This window comes from Melanotaenia boesemani, chromosome 16 (assembly GCF_017639745.1).
Source record: "Melanotaenia boesemani isolate fMelBoe1 chromosome 16, fMelBoe1.pri, whole genome shotgun sequence".
In the NCBI taxonomy this organism is placed as follows: Eukaryota; Metazoa; Chordata; class Actinopteri; order Atheriniformes; family Melanotaeniidae; genus Melanotaenia; species Melanotaenia boesemani.
In genome coordinates, this window is record NC_055697.1 from 12,507,292 (window position 1) to 12,533,944 (window position 26,653).

The 26,653-nt window shown below is 39.0% G+C and overlaps 2 protein-coding genes across 3 annotated transcripts; one reads left to right on the forward strand and one right to left on the reverse strand.

Annotated features, from left to right (window-relative positions):
- Positions 1-2,315: 2,315 nt before the first annotated feature.
- Positions 2,316-23,404, reverse strand: kif16bb (kinesin family member 16Bb). Of its 2 annotated transcripts, none has more exons than XM_042010000.1 (20): positions 23,108-23,404; positions 22,968-23,031; positions 22,780-22,890; positions 22,555-22,671; positions 21,673-21,770; positions 20,422-20,534; positions 20,184-20,326; positions 19,767-19,935; positions 19,345-19,464; positions 19,008-19,183; positions 18,832-18,897; positions 18,704-18,760; positions 13,279-13,398; positions 13,092-13,143; positions 12,870-13,007; positions 11,484-11,569; positions 9,153-9,241; positions 6,519-6,650; positions 5,559-5,652; positions 2,316-4,911 (listed from the first exon to the last, which is right to left on the reverse strand). In XM_042010000.1, exons 1-20 carry the CDS (start codon positions 23,152-23,154, stop codon positions 2,689-2,691), a joined length of 4,215 nt encoding a protein of 1,404 aa, XP_041865934.1. In that variant the 5' UTR covers positions 23,155-23,404; the 3' UTR covers positions 2,316-2,688. The 2 variants fall into 2 exon arrangements, with proteins under 2 accessions (XP_041865934.1, XP_041865933.1); XM_042009999.1 differs by having other exon boundaries at positions 5,559-5,655.
- Positions 23,405-23,603: 199 nt separating this feature from the next.
- LOC121655387 (MAD2L1 binding protein) lies at positions 23,604-26,605 on the forward strand. Its single transcript, XM_042010002.1, has 3 exons — positions 23,604-23,976; positions 25,531-25,781; positions 25,865-26,605. The coding sequence occupies exons 1-3, from the start codon at positions 23,631-23,633 to the stop codon at positions 26,390-26,392; spliced, it is 1,125 nt and encodes a 374-aa protein (XP_041865936.1). The 5' UTR covers positions 23,604-23,630; the 3' UTR covers positions 26,393-26,605.
- Positions 26,606-26,653: the final 48 nt, after the last annotated feature.

Genomic DNA, 26,653 nt, shown 5'->3' on the forward strand with positions numbered 1-26,653 from the left:
AGGAACTCAGGTCCTGCAGCAGAACACCATCTGAGGATCTCATCCTGGTACCTAATGGCAGTCAGGGTACCTCCTCTGGCTAGCATATGGAGGTCTGTGTGGCTCTCCAAGAATATGCCTCCTTAGGTCATCCCTGATGGAGGATATTGAGGGCAGCAGAACATTTTCCATGGCTCTCCAGACTCTCTCACACCTGTCACATGCTCAATGTGAACCTGCTCTCATCCGCAAGGAGCACAGGGCACCTTTGGCAAATCTGCCAATTCTTGTGCTCCCTGGCAAACGCCAATCGGGCTACACAGCATTGGGCTGTAAACACAGGCCCCACTTATTGACATTGGGCCATCATACCACCGTTATGGGGTCTGTTTGACAGTTTGAGAAGAAACATGCACATTAGTGTCCTGCTGGAGGTCATTTTGTTGGGCTCTGGCAGTGCTCCTCCTCCTCTTTCTCCCTACACAAAGCAGCAGATGCCAGTCAGCCTCCTATGGTCTCCACATCTTCTGGTACAGTATACTGATCTGTTTCCTGGTGTCTCCTCCTTTGTCGGGTTGTCTTTCTTATCACCTCTCATTTCCTCCCTTTGTACAACAGCAGTTGAAGTTGATTCACAATCAGTGTTACTTCCTATCTGGACAGATTAATACCCCAGAAGTGTGACTGACTGAGTTACATGGTAATGATTATGTGTTCTGTTTATTTATTTTTTAGCAGTGTATGACACATACTGCATTACAGAGTTAGGACTAGTTAACATTTTATTTCATTATTCTCAAACTATCTGTATTTGTAAAAACATACTATGACCATCCTGACCAATTTGCAGCAGATCATAAACCACTTAAGCGGGGGAAAAAAAGTCATTGACTTTTTTGAAGGAACTGTGTGAACGCTTAAAAAAAAATTCATCCCATCAATGACTAAACGGCAACACAACTCACTAGATCACGTTCACATGCTTCACAAAGAGGTAAACAAATTACCGTTACATGCTGTCAATAATGATGTGTATTCAGGGTGGAGAACTCAACAGGAATCACACAGCAATGGTTTAAAGATTCAAGGCCTGACAGTGGGTATGTGTAATGGCTGCCTGAAGGTGAGCACTTCCCTTAACCAGTCTGTGCCTGACTGGTGCTCCTTTCCATTTCAGACAAAACAGAAAACCCAAAATTGGATTTAAAGGGCCAATCGCTCCAGTAATTCTGTAATTTGCATTCTCAGAGAAGCCTTTCATGTTTCAACACTGCAAAGCCATCATGGAGTTTAAAAAAAAAAAAAAAAAAAGGTTGAGACCCCAAAAAACTTTAAGAAAACTGAGCACAACTTCAACTCTCAAAGCAATTCTTTAAAAAAAAGAAGCCTGTTGAACTACTGGTTACAAATTACTGCCACAATGTATGAAATCATTTAGATAAGTCGGATTTTTACGTTTCTATTAAACTACTTATTTCCTGCAAAAATATTTGAGATGTTGGTTTAAATCAGAGACATATGGGAAAATTAACCCATGAAAAATTAAACCCTTTCATTATTATAGAACACGCACCTTCCAGCTTTACCTCAATAGGTTGTCTGCAAAGATCCTTAGTAAATGTCTAAAATAGAAAGAAAAAAAAATCCCCCCCGCCTTTTCATTCTGTCTCATGCCTGATTGCTACAAAATTTGATGTGTATAAATGTGTTTTAATTCAAGGCCAAATCTCCATCCTTCATGCTGGAGCAGACAAGATTGATTAGACCGAGTTGGCCCTTTAATTTACAACACTGGACGGGGTCACCAAGTCAAGACAAGGAGCAAATTAGTTTGGCTTCATCACTTTAAATGTGAATTAAACACTTAAATAGGTCCTTACTCAGAGATGCAACATTATCACCCATCTAAAAATTTTCAGATGGATTCTTTGAAAATGAAGTCTAGTTATTGACTTTACCTGTTTAATTGGTGTGACCCAAGGATAGACTCCAGAAATTATCTTGGCCCCATTTATTAAAACTGGCAAAATTCAGTCGGGAGATTGATGTTGGGAATGCAAAATTGTGGAGACAGTGTGGGGCCCATGGCAAACGTTCGGAGTAGAGAGTGGAAAACAAAGCAAATATGACAGAAATGATAATGAAAGAAAATTAGATGGCAAATAGAGGCAGCAGTGAAATGCATCAGACTCACTTTTCTCCTTTTCATAAGTCAATATGAATGAAAAACAAAAGCACCACAACAAAGAAGAATTTACATTTTATTTTTACATTCTTAGAAATATAAATGTTAAATCAAATTTTATTAAAAAAAATACTTCAAAATAGCAGTGAATTGACAGTCGTGTGAATTTGTTCAGATTAGTAATCTAAAAGCTTTCAAGAACATTACAAAACTTATTAAACATTATTTAAAACACTGAACAACAAACTGACAAAAATAATGGGGAGGAGGTCAGTAAAGAACACAAACAGTCCAAGAACAAAGACATTAGAGGGTTTAAAGATAAAGTGCAAAAGCCATGCGACATTAATATGACAAAAAATAAATAAAAATACAAAAACCTCAAGTAGGTCATAGTTTTAACTGTCATTTATAACAATAAACTCATCCTTTGCGCTGTCTGGTTGGGATGCACTTTTGACATTACGCCCCATGAGTGAGAGTTTTCAAGCTGGGTTGTTCATTACCGACCGTTCAGACCTTGATCAGACGTTTGACAAGTGATTAATCAGGCAGGCAGCCTCAGTGGAGCAGCTGAAAGTTAATTTCCACACTTCTGCATGCAGAGATGAATTTAGAGCATGTTCAGACGAGGTAGCTGCCTTCGTCACGCTTTCAGGGTGACCCCTGCCCCTCACATTTGCAAGGATTACATCCAGTCTGACAGATCCACTCTTGTCTTCATCGTGCACCAGTATGCAGCGCACATCTGAGTTCTGACGAAGAGTTAAGTCACGGAACTGCGCATGGCGGGCCTCTACGGTGACGGACTGTGGAGCTGGGTGAAAGACGGCATCCTCCCTGACCAGACCAAGATGTGTATCTGTGAGAAAGAATTGGGCTAAATGTTTGCTGTGGCTACCAGGGCTGATATGCACTGCTACGCTTGCGTATAGAAGTAGCTGCATCTCTCCCAGAGTGATGGCCTCTCCATCCATATTACAATGAATAAGATACACCAGATCTATGAGGCTCTTCTGAAATCGGCAGTAAACCTTTAAACCAGCATCCAGCAGCAGGTCAGGTAGACAGAACTGACAGTCTAAAGACATCTTCATTAAGTCTTCATGCAGCAGTGGGTAGTGCAATATCCTGATGTCCCCAGGACAGATCACATCCAGTATTGTCCAGCACAGTTGTTTGGTATGCTTCTGGCTATGGGTATAGACTGCTAGCATGCTTTCCTCTGTAGTGCCCATTAGACGTAAACTGTGGCCTGCTAAGCCTACGTGTATCTCCCTCAGCTGCATCAAAGGTAGGTGATGTAAAAGGACCAGGAACCCAAGGTTAATGGTCAAGGTATAAAGACCAGTTTCCATCAGGATCAGAAGGGCAGGTTGGGGTTCAGGCTGGCTACATGTAGCCACATTGAGCCACTGGAGAGCTACTATTCTTTTGGAGGTAAACACTGAGTTGGGAATGATGGATTGTAAAGTGTCCATCATGTCTTGCAGCGGCAGAGTTTGTAATTTCACCAGGGAATCAGGAAATTCTATTAATGTTTGAATGCCAATGTGCACAATCTTTGAGTCTTCCATTGCCTGATTTCCTCTTCTAGGTTCATGGGTAACATCCATCTCACTGAGATAATTTGATGGCAAAGACATTGTAACATTTTCATCTCCTTGTTTTACATGAATATCAGCTCTGTCTTGCTTTTGTGGGGACTGCCAATCTCTTCTCGAGATATCCTCTGGGATTTGCTGCACATCACCTTGCAATTCTTCTACCATGGTTTGTGCTGGTGTCACGGCTGAGAGTGGGGTGTTGTCAGGATTAAGGAAGTCTTGAATCATCTTAACCGTCTCCTCAGGCTGAAGATGTTGAGTTATATTCATCTGGATGTGCTGTATGAAAGGTAGTTCTTTCACTACCGAGAAAATATGACTATCTCTGAAGAGAGAAAAAACAAAGCTCCCTCTAACTATGGAGGAGACCTGACTGTCCTTCACTACAGACAGAACATTACTTTCCCTGACCAGAGAGACGACATGGCTGGACCACTGGGAACCAATAGGTTGTAACTTTATGCCCGTGATTTGCTGCAGTATTGTGGGAGACTTCCAAAGTCGACGTGTTGCATCTTGGACAATCCAAGAAACTCTGCTAAGCAAAGAGGCCAGTCCTGAGTTTTTAGCTTCAAAAGAATCTGTCACACAAACTCCCGCCATCTCCTGCAAACCTCCAGATTTATCCATCTCTTTACAACTGAAATGGCCCTCAAATTCTGAGTCTTTAGGTGGACAGCATGCCTGACTGTTGAGAGGCTTTCCGTCGAGCTGAGAATGAGTGCTGGTCTGTGGGAGGACCGACATGAAGCTACCTCCTCCACTTCTCTGCAGGTGAGACATGCTGCCTAATGAGCTCCCACCAGAGTCAGGTCTTCTCTTATAGCAGTCAGTCACGACACCTTGGATGTCATTAGCATTCCCCTCTGGCTTCATGCCACATCCATCACCCGGGCCCAGGACAGTTGTCTGCTGGAGGCTGGCATCCCCTGACCAAACCTTCTCTTCCATATAACTTGCAACTGCAGTTCCACTCTGAGCTTTCCTCTGTGGCCTCTCAGACATGAGCCTTGGCCCTGATTTATGACACAAGTCCCTCTCCTGTTTCTGGCCATCCCTGGTGCTTACTCCACCCTGTAGTGCATCTCTGTCCAACTCAAAACCAGTGCAAGGGACATCAGGATCTCTTCTAGGAATGGCCTAGTTTACATTGTGCAGTAGATGAGAGAAGGAAAATTAAAGAGGAAATAAACCTTTAAAAAACGTAAAAAATACAGTTTTATACGAATTAAACTACGAAGAAGAAAATAAGATAATTTTTACACAGCTCTCTTTCGAAGCAAACCCATTTGTGCATTTAATTATATTTGAATACACAGAGACTAAATTAGGGTGAAAGAGGTGAAGAAATGGTACACTTATGAAAAAAAAAAAAAACAAGCACTTCCAGTGAGCTCTCTCTGCACTATGCTTTTACAGAATGTCATTTTCTTTGACACCCCAACAGAAAAATGTAACAGGGTTTGAATATGTGCATAATAAACATACATAACAAGCCTAGGGAAAAAGTGTTTCATGGTTCATAAAAATCTGTAAGGAGTCTAGCTGAAGATTGACATTTGCTCTGTTTTGCAAAGACAAAAGGGGACTAGACTGTCTGTTAAACAATGGCAAAACAGCGGTGCATCTATCAAAGTCTCACTGCGTTTTAGCTATATTAACATACAGAAACACAATCAATTCCATACTATTAATGTCACTTTTAAACCCATTTTCTATCATTTCTTTTAGCTTATCCAGAGTGAAATTTTCTCCAAAATAAAAAAAAAAATAATATGTATACATACTGTAGTCATGAGCTTCTCCAGGGTAGATTTAAGACAGACATGTGGGTCTTTGGACCCACTCTCCACAGGCAGCACCCCCATCTGACTGAAATGACTGCTGTGAAGACCGATGAGAACTCAAATAAATTCCACATTCTATCAGCAGATAAAAATTGTTTTCTGTTAAAATAAAATGTAAGCATAATACCGCTGTGGTTCTATGCTTATTTTGCCAGTCTGTTTTAAAGAACAAATGCAGTTATTTGATGTGGTTCAACACTGGTGGTGAACAGTTTGCAGGCAAGACTACAATAACCCTCAGCTTCCACATGCCTCTTATCATATATACACTTATTCTCTGTCATTTTTTATATTATATATATATATATATATATATATATATATAATATATACACATACACACACACGTGTGTGAGAAGAGGACATCCATTAGATTTGTAAATAAATTTGTAAAGCATACATCCCAAATGGTTGGATGAGATTAGAGACACTCTACTAGCTGTTAAATTAAATAGAATCTGTGCATGTTGATTTGAGGATTTACATACAACACTCAGGACTCCAGAGGGGGAAGCCGAAATCAAATATAAAGCTCAGTATTATTTCTGACGGTAAACAGCAGCTTTAGCTGAACTTTATGTGCATCAACGGGCTGTCCAATGTTGCAAGCGGGTGCAGTAAAGCATAGACATCAACAAGAGACACAGTTGAGGTCCTAGTGACGATAGAAGGATTTTAGTCGATCCTGAGGATCAGAATAGAGCAGTGCTGTAGTCAGCGGTGCTTGTCTGCTCACATAAACAGCAAACCAACCACATTTTCCTGATGTTTTTTTTTGGGGGTGGGGGGACAAAAGTGTGTGGCTCATGTGGAGATTTACAGTATTTGTGCTACAGCATGACTACACAAAACCACACAACTCAATAACACCAAAGAAAACTGTTCATGTTCCCAACTCACCTCTTTTCCTCTATCTGATTGGAAACTACAATGTTTTCTGATGAAAGACTTTTTTTGTTACAGTTGGAGCCGGTCAGACTTTCCATCTTTTGCTTTTGTCCAACTTCTTTATGGTCGAAATCTTCATAACTCCTTAGGCATTACAAAAACAAAAAAAAAAAAAAAAAAAAAAAAAAAAAAAAAAAAAAAAAAAAAAAAAAAAAACAGATTTTCAACAGTTTGGCATAAATATATCAAATCTGCATTTATTCATATGCACCCATGGCTTTAACAATTTCTGGCACATCTTGTGGCTTCACTATTAAACCCTGTAAGCGCTGAACAAAAATGCAAATGAACAAAAATCTGTATATGTAACAAACATTTTACATCTTTCCTACACTTCACAAGCTTCTTATGCCAAGAGTCAAGCTAAGGTAAGAAAATCGATTCAGCCAACAAATGTATGTTTATCAAAAACATATAAAGTGATATATGGATGTGGAAATGCAAAAGGCTTCCATTCCCTATGAGCCATAGGAGCTCTATTTTTCCTGTTCAGACTGAATGCCAACGAAAGACTGGCAGTCGACTGATGTAGCCTTTTGTCAGGTGGAGCACCTCCCCAAGCAGCTGCGGGTCAGTTCACCAATATCTTGTGTCACTCCCAGAGTGCAACATGTCCACAGCCAGCATCTGAATTTAAATTACTTGCTCTACTTACTGCTGAGGGTTATTTCCAAGATTATTAAGATCAATTCTGTCCTTGCTGCAAGGGAGATAATGCTAAGTGAGTCAAGTAGTAGTAGTACAAGAACAGAATATATATGTAGAGATGAAATTGTCTTTTCCTCACTGAACTATCTATCCAAGCTTTCTGGATCAGCAGTGTTGCAAGAGGAAGAAAATGAAAACTTAATATTTTTTATGTGCATGTTCAGTCAAATGAAATAAAATCAATGGATTTTGCACTGAGCCTTACTTTCATATCACCTTTGTATATCACGTTTTCTAATCTAAAAGAGAGCTGACAGTCATGCTGTTGAGCTACTGAACATCCACAATCTGGATCCCCTGCTGACATCCAACTTTATTCTCCACAGCAGCAAACCAAGTGCTCATAATGCAGAAGAATGAAGACAGTGACTGCGTGGATGACGAGGCAACCTTGTAGTAATCCTGTGTAAACTGTAAAGCAAATACCAGAGCAAAGAATCTGCTGCTGGTGTCAGGAGTGAAAGCTATATTAAATCACTCGAGCAGAAGTGCAGTTTTTGGGGATGCTGCAGTGTATGGGAAATTACATGTCAGGAAGATCCACATGCTGTAAAACATCAGGGTTAGCAGATCATCAGATACCAGGAAGGTGTATCAAATTGCTCACTAATTCAGTAGGTGGTGCATCATTGGAGAGAGAATTGGATTTTGGACACTAATTCAGTGCACACTGAGGCACTGACATATCAATGAACTGTCGTACAATTTCAAGGCTGTGGTAGAACATAAAGATGTCGCAATGTCTCTCAGACTTCTGTGTGTTATAATGTAGGAAAAGAACATTACTACAGCAAATAAAATAGTGAAGTTCAATTTAGGTATGTTATACAGAGCTAACACCGAAAATTTATCGGCAGTGGTAATACAACAGCAAACAAAATTGAACCTTTACTTCAGCCAAACTCACTTCAGAATAAATAGTTTTTCATTTAAAAGGCTGGAAAGAGACAAGTTTGATTATACTGCAAAAAGTCCCAATGAGAATGTTACTGGTTTATAACATCCAAAAACAGCACATATTTTTAAGTGGGCAGTAAAAACTTTAGAATGAAAATGAGAGCAAATTTTCAGATGCTAGCAATCACTGATTAAAGCAAAATACATGTTTGGTCACCAGTTCTTACTTTGCAGGGCAGCTCGATTCAAGAGATTAATTTTGCCAATCATTGTCCTAGACTAGCAGCAATTCTTCTGTTCTTATTCAGACTGGCCTTGCGTCATTGCTTGGCTGAAGTTAGCTCCAGTTAGAAAACTGACAATTGGGACACCTGTCAGCCCTGCCCTTTACCAAGATGTTTACATGGACAAACATCTCCAGTGCTGTCTGTAACAACAATGTGATGCACTAAGTCCACAATAAGAAACTACTTCAAAAATCTGATTTATGTGAAGAGAAACCTTCCAGACATTTTAGCTGTACTGCACCTGAAACACGCTTCAAAACAGAACAGTATTTAGGCCATGATAATAATATATTCCAAGAGCAGCTAAAAGGCAAATCATACAATGGCCAAAGTTTTACTTACAAGAAAAAACAAAAACTGTGCATTTTGGAAATTTGATAGAGGGCTAAACTTGATTGCATGCAAGACACATTGGGTTGTTCACAAAAAGCAGAAGTTTGGGGACATGGTCTTGATTTTATAAGTATTGCCTGCCATGTTTCTCACTCAGCTTGAAACACTACAGATCAGCTTTTTACATGATCCCACTTTACAGAAATACTGCCATGATTTATGGCTTTGATTCGGTTTATGTCTCTGATGAATGTCGCTCAATAAGCAGGTTTTGTGGAGATTGAGGTGGACTGGGTTCAGGAATACTGGGATAACAAAGTGCAGAAAGCTAAACCAACTGTCTGTGTATTGCATTTTTTACCGTGAATTTTTCAGCATTCTCTTGGATGGATTCTCAGTAGATTTGGACAAGTCAGTCAAAGTGAGGTTGAAGGCAGACAGCGGCTTGCTCTGCAGACAATAAAATGAGAAACCACTCAAAAAAGACTGTCTCAGAGTAAAAAGTAAGTGACAGCTGCCTGTGTTGGATCTGAATTATACAGTAATTCACTTTTGATATATTCTGCATTCAGTAGCTATTTTTGACAATTTCAAAAGAAGAAATTTAGACAAGATTTTGAAAAAAAATGTCAAATATAATTGAAGACCCTCAACAAGTGCCTTTGTTTTAACAGTTGTGTTTTTTCCAACATTGTCAAAATCTAAAAGCAGATGCATTTCACCAATATTTAATCCAAAATATAGAACGGATCGAAAGAAGAAATCACTTAAACCACAGCTGCTGATTACATTCCAGCATTTCAGCAGGCTGCGTGAATGTGGATCTTTTTAGATCATCTCCTTGCTTATGATAAAAATAAATAAAATCATTTAAAAAAATGTTAAAGACTCCTTGAAACCATAGAGGGGACAGAAAGCCTGTTGTACACTTGGATGCATATGCTTGCATGCCATTTTCAATTATGTAAAAAGGCAGAAAGCCTTTTAAAAGAAAAACAAAAAACAAATACAACTGTCTTTCATATATATACTGCAATAACTTAATTTTATTCATGGTGGATACAAGATCAGAGCTTTGTCCTGAAATTACAAGAAGTCTGATGATTATAGCAACACCATCTTTCATTTCCAGAGGCTACTTACCTTGGAATAATTTGTTCACCTATTTCACAAAGGCTTAAACACTAGGCTTCATATTCAATCAAGCCTACTAAATTATTCATCCCTTAGGTTTGTTTGTTTGCCCTCTGGCAAACATTAAGCTGCAAATCTTGTGTATTCTTCTTGTGGCGTGAGAAAGTTTGACCCTCTCTACAGTCCATGTTACATCACCATTTGTACATTGTGTAGAAATGATTGCAGCAATGTTTGAATGTCGTCCTGAAGATTATGCCTGTAAACAATTACTGCAAAATTTACTGCAATTTACTGCCTCGAGACTGCAGTAAACTTTAAAGCAAAATTTCTGCCTCATGACTCAACTTTTCTTCCTTTTTTTTAACCTTTAAGTGTGTGCAATTAAATCAAATACAACCCAAATAGCCCAAACCTTTTTGTGGCCAGAAAGCCATCAGACTACTGTTAAATCTTTTCTAATTGACAGGAAACCTGGCCTCAACAAGAAATGTGAAAAATGAAAGCAATTATTAACTCCTCCCAAAAGAAATATTAACTTAAAGCTTGGCAAAAGTTGCTGGTTGTTCCCAGTCTAGTGTGTCTACTATTTGGAGCATGTACAAAGATAATGGGAAGGCTGTAAAAGGAAAACATGCAGGTAGACTAAGGAAGATGTCAAAGCATCTGGACAGAAAACTCAAAGCAGTGTGCTTTGATAAGAAGAAACATACACAAAAGAAATGGGGGGGAAAAAAAAAAAGGAAAAGCAGGCAGAAAAATACAGAGTCAGTATTTGTGACCAAACCGGAGGAAACCAGCTGTAGGAAATGTGATTTGCAGATAGAAAAGCCAAAAATCAAACCATTATCAAGACTGAACAAAGGGGGGGGTATAGTTGGTAAAAGATAAGCAGTCATGGACTGTGGATGATTCCATGAAAGGGTTTAGGATTCACAGATGAGTCCAAAATTTACATTTGGCAAGGACATGATTAATTTTTATCTGGTGCTGGTCTAATGAAACCTATAAGATGACTGTGTAGAAAAAAATAAGCTAATTTCTATATTTCATTGAAGATATGGGGTTGATGTTAGGTGATGGACCAGAGGAGATGACAGTCATTACCTCTATAGTAAATGCACCAGTGGATTTTGTGACTTTGGACATTTTCTTCATTAAATTGACTGAAAGGAGGTTTGGTGATGTTGATGTCATTTTCAGATGTGCACCTTCAAACTGATCACAGAGCATTCAGACTTCTCCAAAAACACTCGATGACATAAGCAGCACACAGTCTCAATTTGAGTAAAAATGTATGATGTAAATTAGGATGGAGCTGATCTCTCATTTGCTAATCAAGAAAGGTGGAATCCAACTGATAAGGATTGAGGACCTCACTGATGAAAAACAGACTTCCAGCTGTCATTAAAGCCAGAGGAAGTGCAACAAAGTGTCGGTTCAGGGTTTTATCAGGGTTAATTAAAAATGGGAAATGAAAATAAGGCAGTGTTGTAAATATTTTCCTAAAAACTGAATGGTACAGAAACATAAGACTTGTGTTGGGTTTGGGCATTACCTGTGCCTGTTTCTCTCTCAGTTGGGTAACTTCAGCTGGGTGGTTAAACCGAAGTATGGTTCCATTTCCAAGTTGAATGATTGAGCCTAGAGGTAACCACAGAGGTAAAGCATGATGAAAATGGCAAACTAACAACTCAGTGAAAAAAACACTGAATTAAGCTTTCGCTGAGAGAAAGACTGCTTCAAGCAAAACGTGATTTCCCTCAGTGCATGAAAAGTAACACTGCTGAAAAATTTTGAGGTGTAGCATCTATAAGGAATAAAATGGCACAGAGGCACTGGCCATGGGAAGCATCCCATGAGTGAGGGATTATAGTGACTGGCCTATGCTCTCAACTGAACTTTTTTTGCCATTTGTCAAGTTTTATCACCACCGATTTCCTCTGCTAAGGTATAGTGAAGGAATTGGCACAAAAAACACAATCCTCAATGTGACTGGCAGTGGCGAAGACCAGGGGGATCATTTACCAGAGAAGATGGGCCAAGGAAACCCGAGAAGTCTTGTAAAGCTACAGAATTGGAGTGATATTAGGGTTTATATATCAGACTCGCACTCATATGGCTGAAGCCACAGATTTTCTTGAGGTCTCTTCTTTCTCCTCCTCCTCCACTCCCAGCACAGAAAATACTAATCCTGCTACTACTAATGACTTCTGACGACTGACAAAGCACCTGAGAACAGCATGTGATAGATCCCAGCTGCTGTTGGACTGAAAATTACTATCATTTGTTCAAGAAAATGGGTTCAGATGCAGCCATTTCTGACGGGAATAGTGGATAAATTGAAAAGGTTATAAAAGTGACTAGCGTACCCAGGCTCTCTGCTGCCTGGTCCTGTGTGCAGTTTTTATCTCATGAAAGCAAAGCAATATGGATGAGGAGGCAGGAAGCAGTTAAAGCTCCTAGCCTCTGCAAGCAGGGCCTGCTCAGGGGGCCAGAGTTTCAGCTCGACTCGCCTCTGTCCTTTGAAAGGTTAATGCTCTGGCCCACTTCAAAACCTGTCGGCCCTATCAACTCCATCTGCCAATTAAATGGAGTGCCTGGGGCTTTGTCTAGAGCTTTGTCCAGGGCCTCTCGCCATTCAAAATGTTTAGTAAGAGAAATGGCATCTGCCCTGTGGAGAGCTGTGTTCACAATCCACTCATGCCCTAAGTGAGCTTCCGTGGGAGAGCCAGGGACAGAAAGTGGATTTCATTTGCAAATGTGGTGCACTGATCTCATGTGACTGCATTTAAAATGGATGGAAATGGATGAAAGTGTTGACTCCCACAAGTCAAATAATTGTGAATTTGAGAGAAATCTTCATAACAGACATGCCTTCCCCCCCCCGTATGTTCATTCAAGAATATCAGGAACAAATTAGATTTTTTGCAGAAAAGCTTACCCTGCTTCAGCTGCTGGGGATCTTTGACCACAGAACCATTGACTGAACACAGTGCACCATCCTGAGGGAAGAGAGTCACAGTCCCAGCATGGTTCTCAAGCACACAGTGTTCACGGAGGAGTCCAGGTCCATGAAGCACTGCAATACAATTATGAAAATGTGGATAATGCTGATGAGTGTATGATGTAGAAACTTCTGCTTACAGAAGCGATTTGAACTTACCAATATCCTGACTACATGATGCTTCATCACTCCCAATCAATGTTCTGCCCTCCTACATCACAAATTAAAAGACCATGATGTAACAGCAGTGCGATTAAAAAACACTAAACATGTTGGGATATATTTGTGGGAAAAAACTATAACATTCACGTCTATGTTCAATTGCAAGTTTGAACGATCTAATCACTTTCAAATAATAGAGGATGATTCCAGTGCTTAGCAGGTCTTCGTCAATGCCTATCAGATGAGGTAACTGGCAGTCCAAGACGACTCCACTCCCCTCCTTTCTGAGAGCCACAGTCTCCTCCTATGGGGTATCAAAAACAAAGCAAAAGAAGACTAAGTTAATAGCCTGTGGCTGGGATGGTACACAATATAAAATAAAAATGCTGACAGACATTTAATGGCAACCAGCAGAAAACTGAATTCTTTATGACTGCTCTTCATTGCCCGAAGGCCACAGAGAATAGCAGCATTCCAACCATGTGTCACCATGAGGCAGCAGAGTGGCTAACGGCAAGAGAGACACCATAAATCATTCAGATTATCATGGTAAGAGTCAAACTGTATATTGTGTTCAGTGGAAAAAACAGCCACAGTTTTCCAGCCCGCCCGCCAGTCCATCTGCCCACACACACACAAACACAGGTAGGTTGTATACCAGGCTCTATTGCCTTCACTGGTAAACTGCCATCAACACTGTGTGTTATTATTAAAATTCCAAAGAATGTGGAAAGTTAACTGTAAACTTAACCTACATTTTTGTCATGTCTGAAAGAAGCACTTAATAAAAATGCAAACTAAATTTCTGTTTAGAGGCGAACAAAACTAAAACACTATATAAAGCCTTTTTTCTAGGAATGTTTTCTGTCTTAAATCACGTTTGTGTGAATGCCAAACCAAATGATAAAGGACATGCAGTAAATGGCAGTGATGCACAAATACGTCGTTAAAATTTTACCAAGTATGACAAAAAGCACATAACATATGGATCACAACTACTGCAAGACAGACAATATCTGGTTGGTTGGGTTAAAATAAAAAAAAATAGAAAATCCATGTTTGCCTTCAAAGCTCTTCATTTGTATTTAAAAGGTGTCAGTCTCTCCCTAGAGAAATGTGATAAGTTAAGAAACTGATTCAATCCTTAAAAGCTTTTTCTAAAGTACAGGAAAGCTATACCCAGAATGTCTGCTCTGCTTCTTAGACTGCTTCACTGCCTCCAGCAATTGTTGGAGTGGAAATGTGACAGCATGAGTCAAATTTATGAATCATGTGTCTGTGAAGGGGCTGTGTTCATTTACAAATGGAGTATAATTCCATTCTGAACTTGACTAAAAAAAGACCAAATAAGCTGCAGACAGAATGGGATAATTTTTAGAATTAAACAAGCATTAATACATTAAGCCTCTGACCTGTAGGCTCATACAAGTAAAAAAAAGAAACACCTCTCTCAGCAAGTGTTTACAGGCTGGTAACCTTTTCATCACCAGCAGAGGCTGTTGGTGTTCAATAACCCAAAGTCTAGCCATGTATGAGTTGTGCTATCAGAGGTATTCTTGTGTTAAGCTGATGGACTAATGCATCACATTGCCACGGATTATAAAAAGTACCTCCCCCATGAGGCAGAGCAGAAAATCTCTCACGGCGAATTCAGAGGAAACACTTTGCATAACTTAGTTGCCCTCGCTTTCAACCCCCTCTCGCTCTATAGTATAGATTGGACCATGAAGTGAGAGACGTGCCCACCGCCAGCACCACCTAATTCATTGGCAGTTGGGAGATGGGAAAAATCCTTTTTTTTTTCTTTTTCTTTTTTCTAATGAAGAGGGAGAGGCATCGACCACAGCCCCTGTACTTAATTAAAAGGGATTTTTCACAGACTTCATTAGAGGTGAGGAGCTGCCTGGCAGATTAATGCACTGTGTCACTTTCCTCAGACACCGGGAACAGATGAGATCCTCTTACTTTATTTTCACATGCACAGAAAGTTGCTCTTCACCGCACCAAGTCACTCAATTTGCTATAACCAAGAAAAAAAATAAATAAAAATCTGCTTTCAGATTGAGGCAGCTGGTGAACATATTGTAATTATCTGTGACCCAGACCAGCAGATAGGCTTGGGCAGCATTTAGGCTTCCATTCAAAGCTATCATTTTGCAGTTGGGTAGAATTTTAATGGATTTTTTTCCCCCCAATGCTTTTGGTGTAGCAGATTCCCAACTTGGGCAATAAGCGTTTCAAGAACACTAAACCAGTCAATCACCTTTCTTGACTGCCCATCATCTGTGTGAGCAGGAGCAATCTACCAGAACAGAAAAACCTGTATTTTAACTGACGTGTTAGATTAAAAAGGTTAATTTCCTCAAAAGAGTTGTATCCATTTGCCAGATTGCTGGTCTGTTCTGCAAGTAAAAATGACAACAAAAGAGAAATTATGTGACCGGTTTTCAAAAATTAACCCAGTAGCTTCCAAACTTTTTCTGCATGTCCCCTTTTAAATCCGCAACAGTAACGTCAAGCCCGACATCGCCACAGCTGTGAACAGAATCCACCAAAAACCTCTTTATCCTCCTCATCTATTAGGAATCTGATAGTTTTCAAGCATTACATTAAGAGGATGACCGCAGGATGACCCATTTGGAAATTACTCATTTGTACCCTTTAGCCAATTACCCATTAGTCAATAATTTTTCTGCTTATTCTTCTTCCTCTTCTTCTCTGGCTTGTTCCTTTTGTTTGTCGCATGTCAGCAATGCTGCTGAAGAGCGGTTGCGGATGGCAGTGGCATAAGGCCCCTGAAATGCACCAAATTATAAGTACGCAGGAGATGGACAAAAGTGTCTGTGTATTAGTCTTCTGCATTCAGCATAAATAAGACTTAATATGAACAGGCACCTTGTTAACAGAAGACTTTAATGCTTTGTCATTAGAAACCTGACACTTTGGATTTTAATCTAATTATAGAGCAGTTTATTTTACAGACATTCAGGTCATTATCCTGTTATGCAAGTTTGCTGAAAAACTGAAGAGATTTGACCTGATTTAAAAAAAAAAAAAAAAAAAAAAAAAAGATTTGAATCAACCACCAAAATTGTTCATCTTAATGTCTAAAAGTGACTTAAATGTTCTTATTTAACATAAATGGAAAGTACTGGGTGAAAATTTAAGCTTGAATTTTTATATTTTAGGTTAATAATCCATTTAATGAGCTGTGAATAACCGACAGTCATCATAGCACAAAGCAAATTTTGATTTTCAGATGCCTTTTAGGTTCAAAATTATATTAATGTTTTAAAAAAAAAAGATAGCTTAATAACCAATTTTCTTTGACCAAATTAAGACAAGAAAGTCAATCCACTTTTGAGCCCGAATGGTATGTGATGAAAAGCTGCCTCTGATAAGAATACGTGAAGTTCATGAAACGCTACAAAGACAATGATGTATAAGTGATGACACCATGAGTCAAACTGACACAAACCAGAACAAGGCTCAGAGCATTTGGAGTTGAGTTGTGCTGATTGTTGCATGTTTGGGGAAACGCAAAGACAGCTAGGATCAAAGAGAGGTTTGGGTTAGTTTATGTTTTTGAAATGGAGGTTTCTTCCACCACAGTGTTAGAGGGGGAGCTAAAAGGGTGGCTGGAGAGCTGCATGCATCTCTACCTATGAAGCAGAAACATTCAGATCTGTGTGCATGTGTATATTCTAATAATATAAATGTAAACCCCTGCAGTAGAACATCATTTTACAGTTCTGTCTTCCTGCCTTTTTTGTTCTCTCAATCTGTTACCACCTCTGACTGGTAAGAGGCTGCCCTGGAATCCATCTCATATTAATTACTTTCTCTTTGCCACATGCCCTGCAACCAATCTAGGAAGCTGACGATGAATAACTTTGCATTCTAAATCTGCTCTGAATGCAAAAGCCAAAATTCAGTTCACACCACTCTTGGTCAACTTGTTTCTTTAAGACACAGGTGGATGTTTTCATTGCACTTTTGCCAACAAAGTCCCCTGAAGTAAACACAGAAAATAAAATTCAGTGATGAACAGTAGGATAATGTTTAACTTAATCATTTGCACCATGCAAGAATGCAAACTATGTCTAACACCCTATTCTCAAACATGGAACTTTGATTAAAAACCTTTTCAATAAAAACATTTTGAAGGCTTTCTGTGTTTGGAATATAAATAGCCAATTCCACCTGGCTTAATTTGCTTCTGCGTACGACGGTGAATGAAGATTCCAAGTCTAATGTCTGTGCAGAATTTCATGTAGGAATCTCATCGTTTTTCACACAGACAGAATGCAAATGCATAGAAAGACAAATGTCAAATCCATAAGATAGTTAGAGTTTCAGCAACACCAGTGGGCCTACCGGTCACAGCACAGTGGCCTTTTCGTCTCTGTGCCAAATTGCATCATGCATAATAAGAGACAAATCCACTTGGTGGTCATAAAGCATATTTTTCAGCTTTGTGAGTAGAAATGGACAGTGTTGCCTCTGAACATAAAGACACCAGTGCTTGAGCATGCAAGTAAATTTATAACACTATAACTTTAATTGACAGGCTGGACAGTCAGAGACAAAAGTGCCATGTGTCAATAATCAAGATCTATTAATTAGGAGCAGTGGCAGCAGCTAATGAGTTCCAGTACGTGTATATGAATAAAGAGGCTGCCATGAAGCGTTACCTGCTAATTATCCAACACACACAGATTTATTAACATTCATAAACAGTGTGTTATTCAAAATCCTACCAAACTTTATACTAAAATTTGTCCTCACACAGGAAGTAGACTTCATTCTGTTGAAGTAAGACAAGTGGCTGTAAAATGTTAGAAAAGTGAAACTTTGCAAGAGTTTAACAATAGCTGACTACACAACCAGCATGGATGATACGGAAAAGCAGTCCCTGCATACTTTCCATGACTGGCACACTTCACAGTTCAATGCATAATGCAACAGACTACTTGGCTGAATGCAACAAGTTCCAGAAACTGACATTTGGTGTCATTTTGGAATTTGGGCATAAATTCAACAGAAGTGTTCAGTGTAAATTCATAGTTGCTATCATTGGACACTATTACCCTATCCCTGCCCCAAAGAAGCCATACAGTTTTAGTTTTTCTTCATCAGACTCCCCAAACACTATTTCAGACCATCCTTACAATCAGTGCAAGAACTATACTTTTAGATGCCATTTAAATCCAAAGAGATGGAAAAATCCAATCCTGACGCTAGGTTGACCCTTAATGATACGGTTGTTCACAAGGCTTGCAGTGCCCCCAGCTGGTGGGATTACTTTACTGCAGGTAGTAATGTTAACCTGTCTTACTGTCCACCACTATGGACAAAATTGACTCATTTTAATAAAAAAAAATAAATTGAGCAATTCTGAAACAAGAAAAAAATAAAACTACAGAGGCTTGAAGTCATCAGTATCAATATTTTAGTAATGTCCTTTCTTATCCAGGTCATGTCCAAGAATCAACAAACCATATTAGCTTTGTGAATTACACAACCTAATGTAAAAAAAAAAAAAACTACCTGTAATATTAGCTGTAAGCAGAAGCTCAAATTTAAAATGCATAAATGAAGCACCATACCTGCAGAAAATTGTCCTTCTCACATCTACTGCTCCATTGTCCGTTCAGTGCCACAGCCTGGAGGAGATTAACAGAACTGATTAGCTGAACTGTTTAAACTTTGCAACTTTTTTCTCCATTTGACTCACCTCTGTCTCATTCTGACACAGCTTCGCCTCCACCTTTACTGAAGTAGACAACTCCCCATGGAAAACCTGCAGCGGTGATGAAAGCAACCTATAATTGAACCTTGGAATCAAAGTGCCAACATGTGCAGTGCTGTCCTTGATGGCATTTTGTGTATGCGCTCGTCAATATGAAAGACCTGAGAGGCTTCTGCCAGGAGAGTTCGGAGTCTGTTGACCTCTGCCTGCAGCTCTCTGATCACCTTCACGCTGCCATCTTCGTTCACCGTGGGAGTGTTCATTATGTTCTTAGCTCGGTTCGCATATCGCAAAGTGCTCAGGGTCTCCCCGTAGTTCACATCAGCAGGGGAAATGGCTGCCATGAGGGGCCACCATAAAGAAGCACACAGGTTTAAGGTAAAAGGTTAAGAAAAACTGTGTGTGAAATAACCCACTTCCATTAAAAAATAAAAAAGAAAACAGGTTAAGGAGTGTTAACACCTTCAAAACATCTCAAAATGTGATCATGTTACATACTTGCTATCATGGTGGTTAAAGAGTTTCCACCGAGACTGTCTTTTAGGAGCCATGTCAGCACAGAGTCTCTATAAGGAATGAAGATCTTTTTTGCAGATTGCCCACCCATACTTGGGTTAGCTGAGTGGTTGCATTGGAGGAAGAAAAAAAAAAAAAAAAAAAAACTCTAGAGAATGCTGCCAGTATATGACAAGTTTCATTCAACAGCTCTATAGATTAATTTTAGAAGCAAAATGGTCTTGACCAACATTTTTAAAAAAAAAGCCCTTAAGTTTAATAGCAAGGGTTTCATTCTAGTCCCTATTTTGATACAGCAAAATGATTAAATAAAACATTGTGATTAAACCATCTGAAACAGTACTAAATATAAAAATAAAAAATTCCCCAGTGCATTGTTTAGCTGCTATTGTAACTTCCTTTACCAAGAGCTGAGATCACACTCCCCAGGGTGACCAGGGATTTGTTGATGTTGGCACCTTCCTTCAGCCTGATGCCCGTGGTGTGTGTAGCATTGGCCCTTTCGCTGCCTGCCAGATCTACCAGGTGAATCTTACTGAGTGTTTCATGTGGAAACTCCATGTTAAAACACTTCTGTGGTTCAAAGCAAATACAAATCACAGAGCAACGCATATTTAGTTCAAAAGAAGCAACATCACAGGACTAGTCAACATGGTTATATCAACTATGTAGATTTTTGCAACGATGAAATATGTTAATTACAGTTACAAAAAATGGAATAGAAGGAGCTAATCAGAGCTTGTAGGATGGCCTTTGATCCAAGTTAACAGATATAAAACATACAGATAGGATAGCAAGCATATTTAAGCATTGTAGTGCACCTGGGTAAACTTAATGGTGAAAATGGCGTGAGAGCGGCTGCTGAAGTCATTCATGCCCGTGCTGGCTTTGGTGCGGTTGGCATCACCACGACAGATCAGGTCCTCCATGTCGCTGTGGTTGTGAACCACATGCTTTGACAGATCTACACACAAGTTGTATTTTTCTGTATGAAACTCTCTGTATTTACACAAAATCAGATATGATGGACATGGGATTAAACATAAAATAATGCATTACTTTCCACATAGGGTCCATCCTTGGGGTGCTCCCTCACTTTCAAGCCTGCATTATCTGTGGACGGAGATCTTTTGAGAAGATCCTGCACACGTTCATTGTAGATCTCCAGATAGCTTTTGCAAAGAAGGATAACCAACAAAAAATAGTGACTGATTATTTCTGGTAATTTATGAATGGCACATCACGAAATGCAAACAAGTTACCTAAACACAACCCAACCAGTTAGTAGAGCAATAGGGTACAGAAACAACATGGACAGATGTCATGTATACTGCCCGTGGCAGTTTGGATATATTTTCCCATTAGATACAATGGGAAGTATGTGGTTTAAAGAGATAAGTTTTGGTTACAAATGGCACCAAGACTGCTGGCAGTAGTATTGGGAGCCATGATAATCCACATAAAGTAGCAATGTCCTTGGAAACATAGTTTCTAAGGTTCCTAGGACCAAAAACAATTTTTACTGACATCCAGGCTTTAATGTCTTCAACACTAGACTGAAGTGATATTAACCAGTCTAAAAAAGTCAAATAAAGTTAGACTTAAACATAAATTAAACTAATGATTCTTGCTGGAGTGGTAACGGTAATTGTTTAGCAGTTGTGGCATGCACAGCGGTCCTCTTGTGTTTTGGGGCAAAATGTAGTTTCGTACTGAATAATTCTGGCTCTGAAAAATTCTCTACGAAAGAATTTTTTGGACAAGAACTGTATTTATAAAAAAAAAAAAAAAAAAAAAAAAAAAAAAAAAAAAAAAACTACCAAATGGCATTTTTCTTTTTTATCTAACTTTGATTCCCTTCGCTTCTCTGACAAACTTATCTCAAATCTTTATCACATCTAGGTCACTGGGCTTTGAATCATTCAGATCTTTTCATGGCTCAATGATCTTGCTTCAGTTTTTACAAAATATTGATTTCATGCCTCTTGCTAAAAGAGAGCGCTGTTCTGAGCTTTTTATATTTGGGTCTTCATTCCTTTAGCCTGTACTGTGAATGAGAACTGGATCACAGAAAATGACTTGTAGGTTTTTCTTGATTAATACACAAAATCATATTTGAGATTGATACATCTAATAAGACATTATGAATAAAAAACTAGCTTTTCCTAAAAACTGATTCATTGAAATGCTATTCAAATGTTTCTCAGACAATTTGGAGCACAGTGTAACACCATCCTAAGAAACTGACTGTGCTGAAATGTTAAAATATTTCAGTGGTTTTGTTGGAGATTAGCTGTAATGGTGGCTTACCTGGCCTCTGTGCGGAATGACACCGCCTCACTCTTGCTTCTGTGAGATAGTTCCAGGAACAAACCCTCACAGATCCTTGGAATTAAACCTTTATCCTCCTAAAGAATTTTTAAAAATATTTATTCATAACCCACATAAAACCTTTTTAAAAAAGAAAAAAAAATATGGACTTGACTTGATTACATATGAATCCTTTTTTGTTCTTAATTTGTGTCTACACTATGCTGTAACCACAACTCAGCATATGTGAAGACTGCTGAACAACATAAACATCAGCTCATCTGATATGGAGTCACTGAAGCGTAAAAGCAATTCCAGAGAGCTGCATGCCCTGTTGTTTTTAATTACAAAGTAAAAGATAGTAAGCATTAAGAGCCATATGTAATTATCTGCAGTGTTGACAGCAGCTCTTCTGATGACCTTGCACATGTGCCCTGGTAGACAAGCAGAAACCCAACACAATGTAAAATTTTCATTGCGGTGCAAGGTGAGGCAGTAAAAGCTATGGCTTGCTGCACTAAAACTTTGATTAGCCGAGAGAAATAAATCAGTCTAATTAGGCAGCATTCAGTTATTTTAAACTGACAAAGGGGTCAAACTATGAAAACGCTAGGTTTGCACTACTGGAATATCCTGCATGCCATGTTCTTTGAATGTGTTAATATTCTCTAATCTAATGATTATTGAACTAGTAATGGAAACTTGGTCCAGCATGCAACTTTTTGTGATCTTTTATGATTCTTAAACAGAAAAATCTTCCATTGCATGACCATTGGTAATACTTTTTCAATCGTGTATTAAGCTGAGAAATCTCATTACATAATCACAAATCACAAATATTGCAGTAGGGTAAAACTGCTAATAATACCAAGAGAATCTTACTTCATCACCCATCATAGTGTAAGACTTTCCTGAGCCCGTTTGGCCATAGGCAAACATACAGGCGTTGAAACCTTTAAATGCCGCTTTCAAGACCTCAGATCCCAGATCTTGGAAAAGCTGAAGTTGAGGAAAAGATTAGATAATCGGGGGGGGGGAGGAAAATTTTGCACATGCCAGATCAACCAAAGTCCTGCAATAGAAGCTAAGAAATAAGAATATACAAACCTTCTCCTGAGATACAAATGTGGGGCTTCCTTTGTCAGATGAATCATAGGAGTAGTCATATGAAAAGGTTTTCACTCCATCCTCCAGCTTGTCCCCACCAAAAGCTAAGGGCTACAATTTAAAATACGTACATTTTTAATAATGACTTCTGACCGTGGTATCGTGCGTTTCAATCTGTGTGCATTTACCTTATAAATAGATGTTCTGTTCCCCTCCATTTGAATTATCTTCTTGGAAGATATTTGCTGTTCCCTGTGAAAAGAGCGTGCGGGTGGCATGACCTCTATTTTAAAAGTTTGTGTAAGTGCAGCAATTCTTCTATACCCACCTTTTGTTCAAAGGACGGACTCGGACCGCTACCCTCACCGAAGACATTATTTATTAAAGTAGACAGAAGAATAAAGCAGTCAGTTCTCCCACCTTGCTTCTCACATCTTTTGAGAAAAATCTTCTGCCTTCCTTGTAAATATCTTCTTAATTATCGCACCTGACGCCTGTCCTGTCCTCAATTTTTGGCTGCAGTGTACAAACCAACCACTAGGGTGTGCCCCAAGCACGTCCTTTTTTCAGTTTCCTGGAACGACTAGATTGATATATCAACATAAAACTTTGGAGAAACTGTAGCTTGAGCTTTTTTATCAATTAAATAATGAACGTTTATTATGTGCTGCATTTGCGAGTCAATGCAGTTACAAATTTATCTTTGACATAGTTATTATTATTATTATTAAACGCCCCCAATACGAGTCATGTTGTTTTTCGAATTTTTTCATGTAACCTAAACGCAGCATTTTTGTCCAACTCCCATGATGCAGTGCGGTGAAGCCAGGCCGGCGCGGACATTCAAAAATATGGCAGCGCATTCCACTACATTAAAACCATCGCTGAATTCAGAGGAAATCGAAAATACGTCCACTGTTAACAGTGATGATGTTGGGGTTAAGAGGCGCCTCTCGTTTGCATCTGAAAAAGATGTTAGCGCACTTGAAGCATCGACTATGGCTTATTCAGCCTTCAGTTTACAGGGTTTTCTCGATGACTCAAATTTGTGGCCACTCTCTGCTGCTGAGATCACCGAACAGCTTTCACCAGACAAATGTTTAATGGAGAAAAATGCTATTAAAGATGAAGATTTGCTTCCTGAACGGAATGGAGCGAACAATACTGAAGCAAATGACAACGATAGAATCATTCGAGGTAGGTGATCAAACCAAAGCATATCTGGTTTTACACAGTTTTACAACTGAGGAGGAATAAAGCAATTTAACTGGTTCAGTCATCCAACAGGATAAAATAAACCTAATCTTATTCCAGTGTTGTCATGATGTTGGTTAGCAGCTTGATTTAATTATTTCCAGAAAACTGTTTTAGGTTTTATTTTAACACCCTAAACCTTACAAAGCACTTTGAATGAGCTTGTAGCCTACAAATAAACTTTCCTTGCCACTGAGTTCAATTATTATAATTTTCTTTCAAAACATTTAGGTCATCATATTATAATGGTAAAAGAAAGGAATAGGCTTGTTAAAAAAATGTAACATAACTGTTTTAAGAGGGATTCAGGGCCTAAACAAAATTCCAAAGGATAATTTATGGTCCAAAAAAATAAATAACTAGGGCTCACAGCACTGAACAGTGTTTTCTTTCTACCTTTGTGTCAGTTATATCAGATTTAATTCATTTTCACTGCAATAGCTCATATAATCTCTTAACCTAATGTTATACCTTAAAAGTGGTTGTTGCTTTTTGCAAGTATCCAAATACAAACACTTATTTTGGGAGCTTCAACATAGATGAACTCAGACTGGGACAATAATGCAGTTAAATGAGCAATACAACATTTATTTCAGATTGTTGTGCTATTTCAGAATGTCAACTGAGACATTTTAGGAGATCTTGCAGCATTTATATGCCATTTAATACACCAGGCAGTTGTTTCAAGACTCCTAGCTGATGGTGCCACATAAGACTGTAGTAGTGGACTACTGATTACACTGACCTGTGCAAAGCCATTTAGAGTCTATATATTCCTTCAAAAATGTATTTTTATTGAAAAGTTAAGAACACTTGCTATTAATGATCATGTCTTTAAAATGGTGGTGAGAATTGGCCTTTCTGTGGCAAGCCTGTATTAATATGAATTAAAAGCATAGAGTAAAGCCTTTTTCTATCATTTAAGGCTCTTTCTTTTTTATTGTAAAATTCCCTATCATTACCCTTACCTAATATATTACAAATGTAATAATTTTGTACTTTTAATAAAAAGCAATGTCTTACATGTTTGCAGGAAATGAGCGAAAGCCAGTCCCGCTTTTTTAAGTTAATATTTCAAATTTTACATTATAACAAAAACCACACAAGGGTTAAACAAAGTAATGTTCAGTGTAATGAAGGTAGACAAAAGCATCATTGGTGGGACATTCTTTTAAGTATCTTTGATGCAAAGCACAGTAATCTTACAAGGGTAGAGTTTATAGTCTGAGGAGCCTTGAGAGAAATAACGCAGCATTTTTGACATTGGCTCCTGCAACTCTGCCATTTTTCTTAGCAAAGTCCTGGCAGTGAAATTCAGCTGATGAAGCCTCAGTTCATTTTCAAGTACATGTTGATCTAATACTTTTCCAAAACATGCAGTACTTTGACAAGGTGTTTGGATTGGATAAAAAATTAAAGTAATTTTCCTCCTTGTTAGATTTAATCAACATATTCATCCATTCCTCAACCTCATGATGTTATTCTGGTTCTGTACAGATGGCACACAAGATTCCCCTGTGACTACCAGTAAACAACACACCAACACAGAGGAAAGGGATGCTGAGGTGAGGAGAAGAGCACAGGAGGAAGGCTGTGTGAATGTGGTCCTCCCTGGCACCGTAACTCAGGACGCCTGCTACCGTTTCGTCAGCGAGATCCTCAAGTTTATACTCTATCAGAGGCAGCAGCTACCCATGACGTATGACCAGCTAGTTTACTCTCAAAAGAAGCAACAAGCTTCAGTGCAGGTGAAAAGCAAATGTTGTCATATAATGAAACATTGTGGATTTGTGATGAACTAACAGTGTCTGGGGTATTTTTTGCTGTTCAGGATAAAGATGCAGTGAGGAAGAAGCCAGTGAAGTCTGCAGATATGGACTCACATAAATGCCAGCAGACCCTTCAGGAGTTGGAGGAGCTGCTCCATCAGCTGGAGGGGCTTTTTTCCCTTAGCAGAGTTCCCCGTGTATTACTGTTCATGGGAGGCTCCCTCGTTCTCCCAAAAGAGCTGTATGAGATCAACATGGAGGATCTGGCACTGGCTGGAGGAGATCGGTGTCTTCGAGTTTCATCATGCTTAAGGCAACTCTTTCGCACGCTTTTTGTTGCTGATCTCTTGTCTGACACCAAACATGTTCGCTTAATGCCCACCACAGTCTTAGTGCTGGCTCACAGGGATTCTGGTGTAGGCTGGTTCCGCCCTAAACTACAATTTAAAGTCCCAACTCGTGTAAAAAAGCAAGTCATCGCTCTGTCCACTGACCCCAGCATCTGTAAGGAACCAAAGTCAGAGGGGTCAGACTGGGAGGATTATGTGTGGTTCCAGTCCCCCATGGCAATTAAGGGCATCAGTAGCTGACCCAGTTATGTAGTTTAATGTTCTCTCTGGAGCCTTTGTAATGCAGTTTATTTTAATGGAAGTTCAAGTGAGTATTGAACATAAATTTGGAACCATATGTAAACTTATATTTTTTTTTTAACAAAAAAAGAGTTTTGAGACCTGAATTGTATGATGTGCCATCTTTTTTTAAGTCTGAAATACAGAGTGAATGTTATCTCAAAGTCTAGTTGACGGGTGATGAAAGCATCATTTTATTGTTTATATGTATTTAGAATGGCT

Bases quoted from the DNA above. Each gene is read 5' to 3' on its own strand.
- kif16bb (XM_042009999.1), bottom strand. From the start codon at position 23,154: ATGTCTTCGGTGAGGGTAGCGGTCCGAGTCCGTCCTTTGAACAAAAG. The intron at 19,184-19,344 runs GTATGTAACATG...CCCTCATGGCAG, and splicing joins TTTAACCACCATGATAGCAA to CCATTTCCCCTGCTGATGTG. The intron at 18,761-18,831 runs GTGAGTCAAATG...AATCTCCTCCAG, and splicing joins TGTGTCAGAATGAGACAGAG to GCTGTGGCACTGAACGGACA.
- LOC121655387 (XM_042010002.1), top strand. From the start codon at position 23,631: ATGGCAGCGCATTCCACTACATTAAAACCATCGCTGAATTCAGAGGAA. The intron at 23,977-25,530 runs GTAGGTGATCAA...GGTTCTGTACAG, and splicing joins CAACGATAGAATCATTCGAG to ATGGCACACAAGATTCCCCT. The intron at 25,782-25,864 runs GTGAAAAGCAAA...TTTGCTGTTCAG, and splicing joins AGCAACAAGCTTCAGTGCAG to GATAAAGATGCAGTGAGGAA.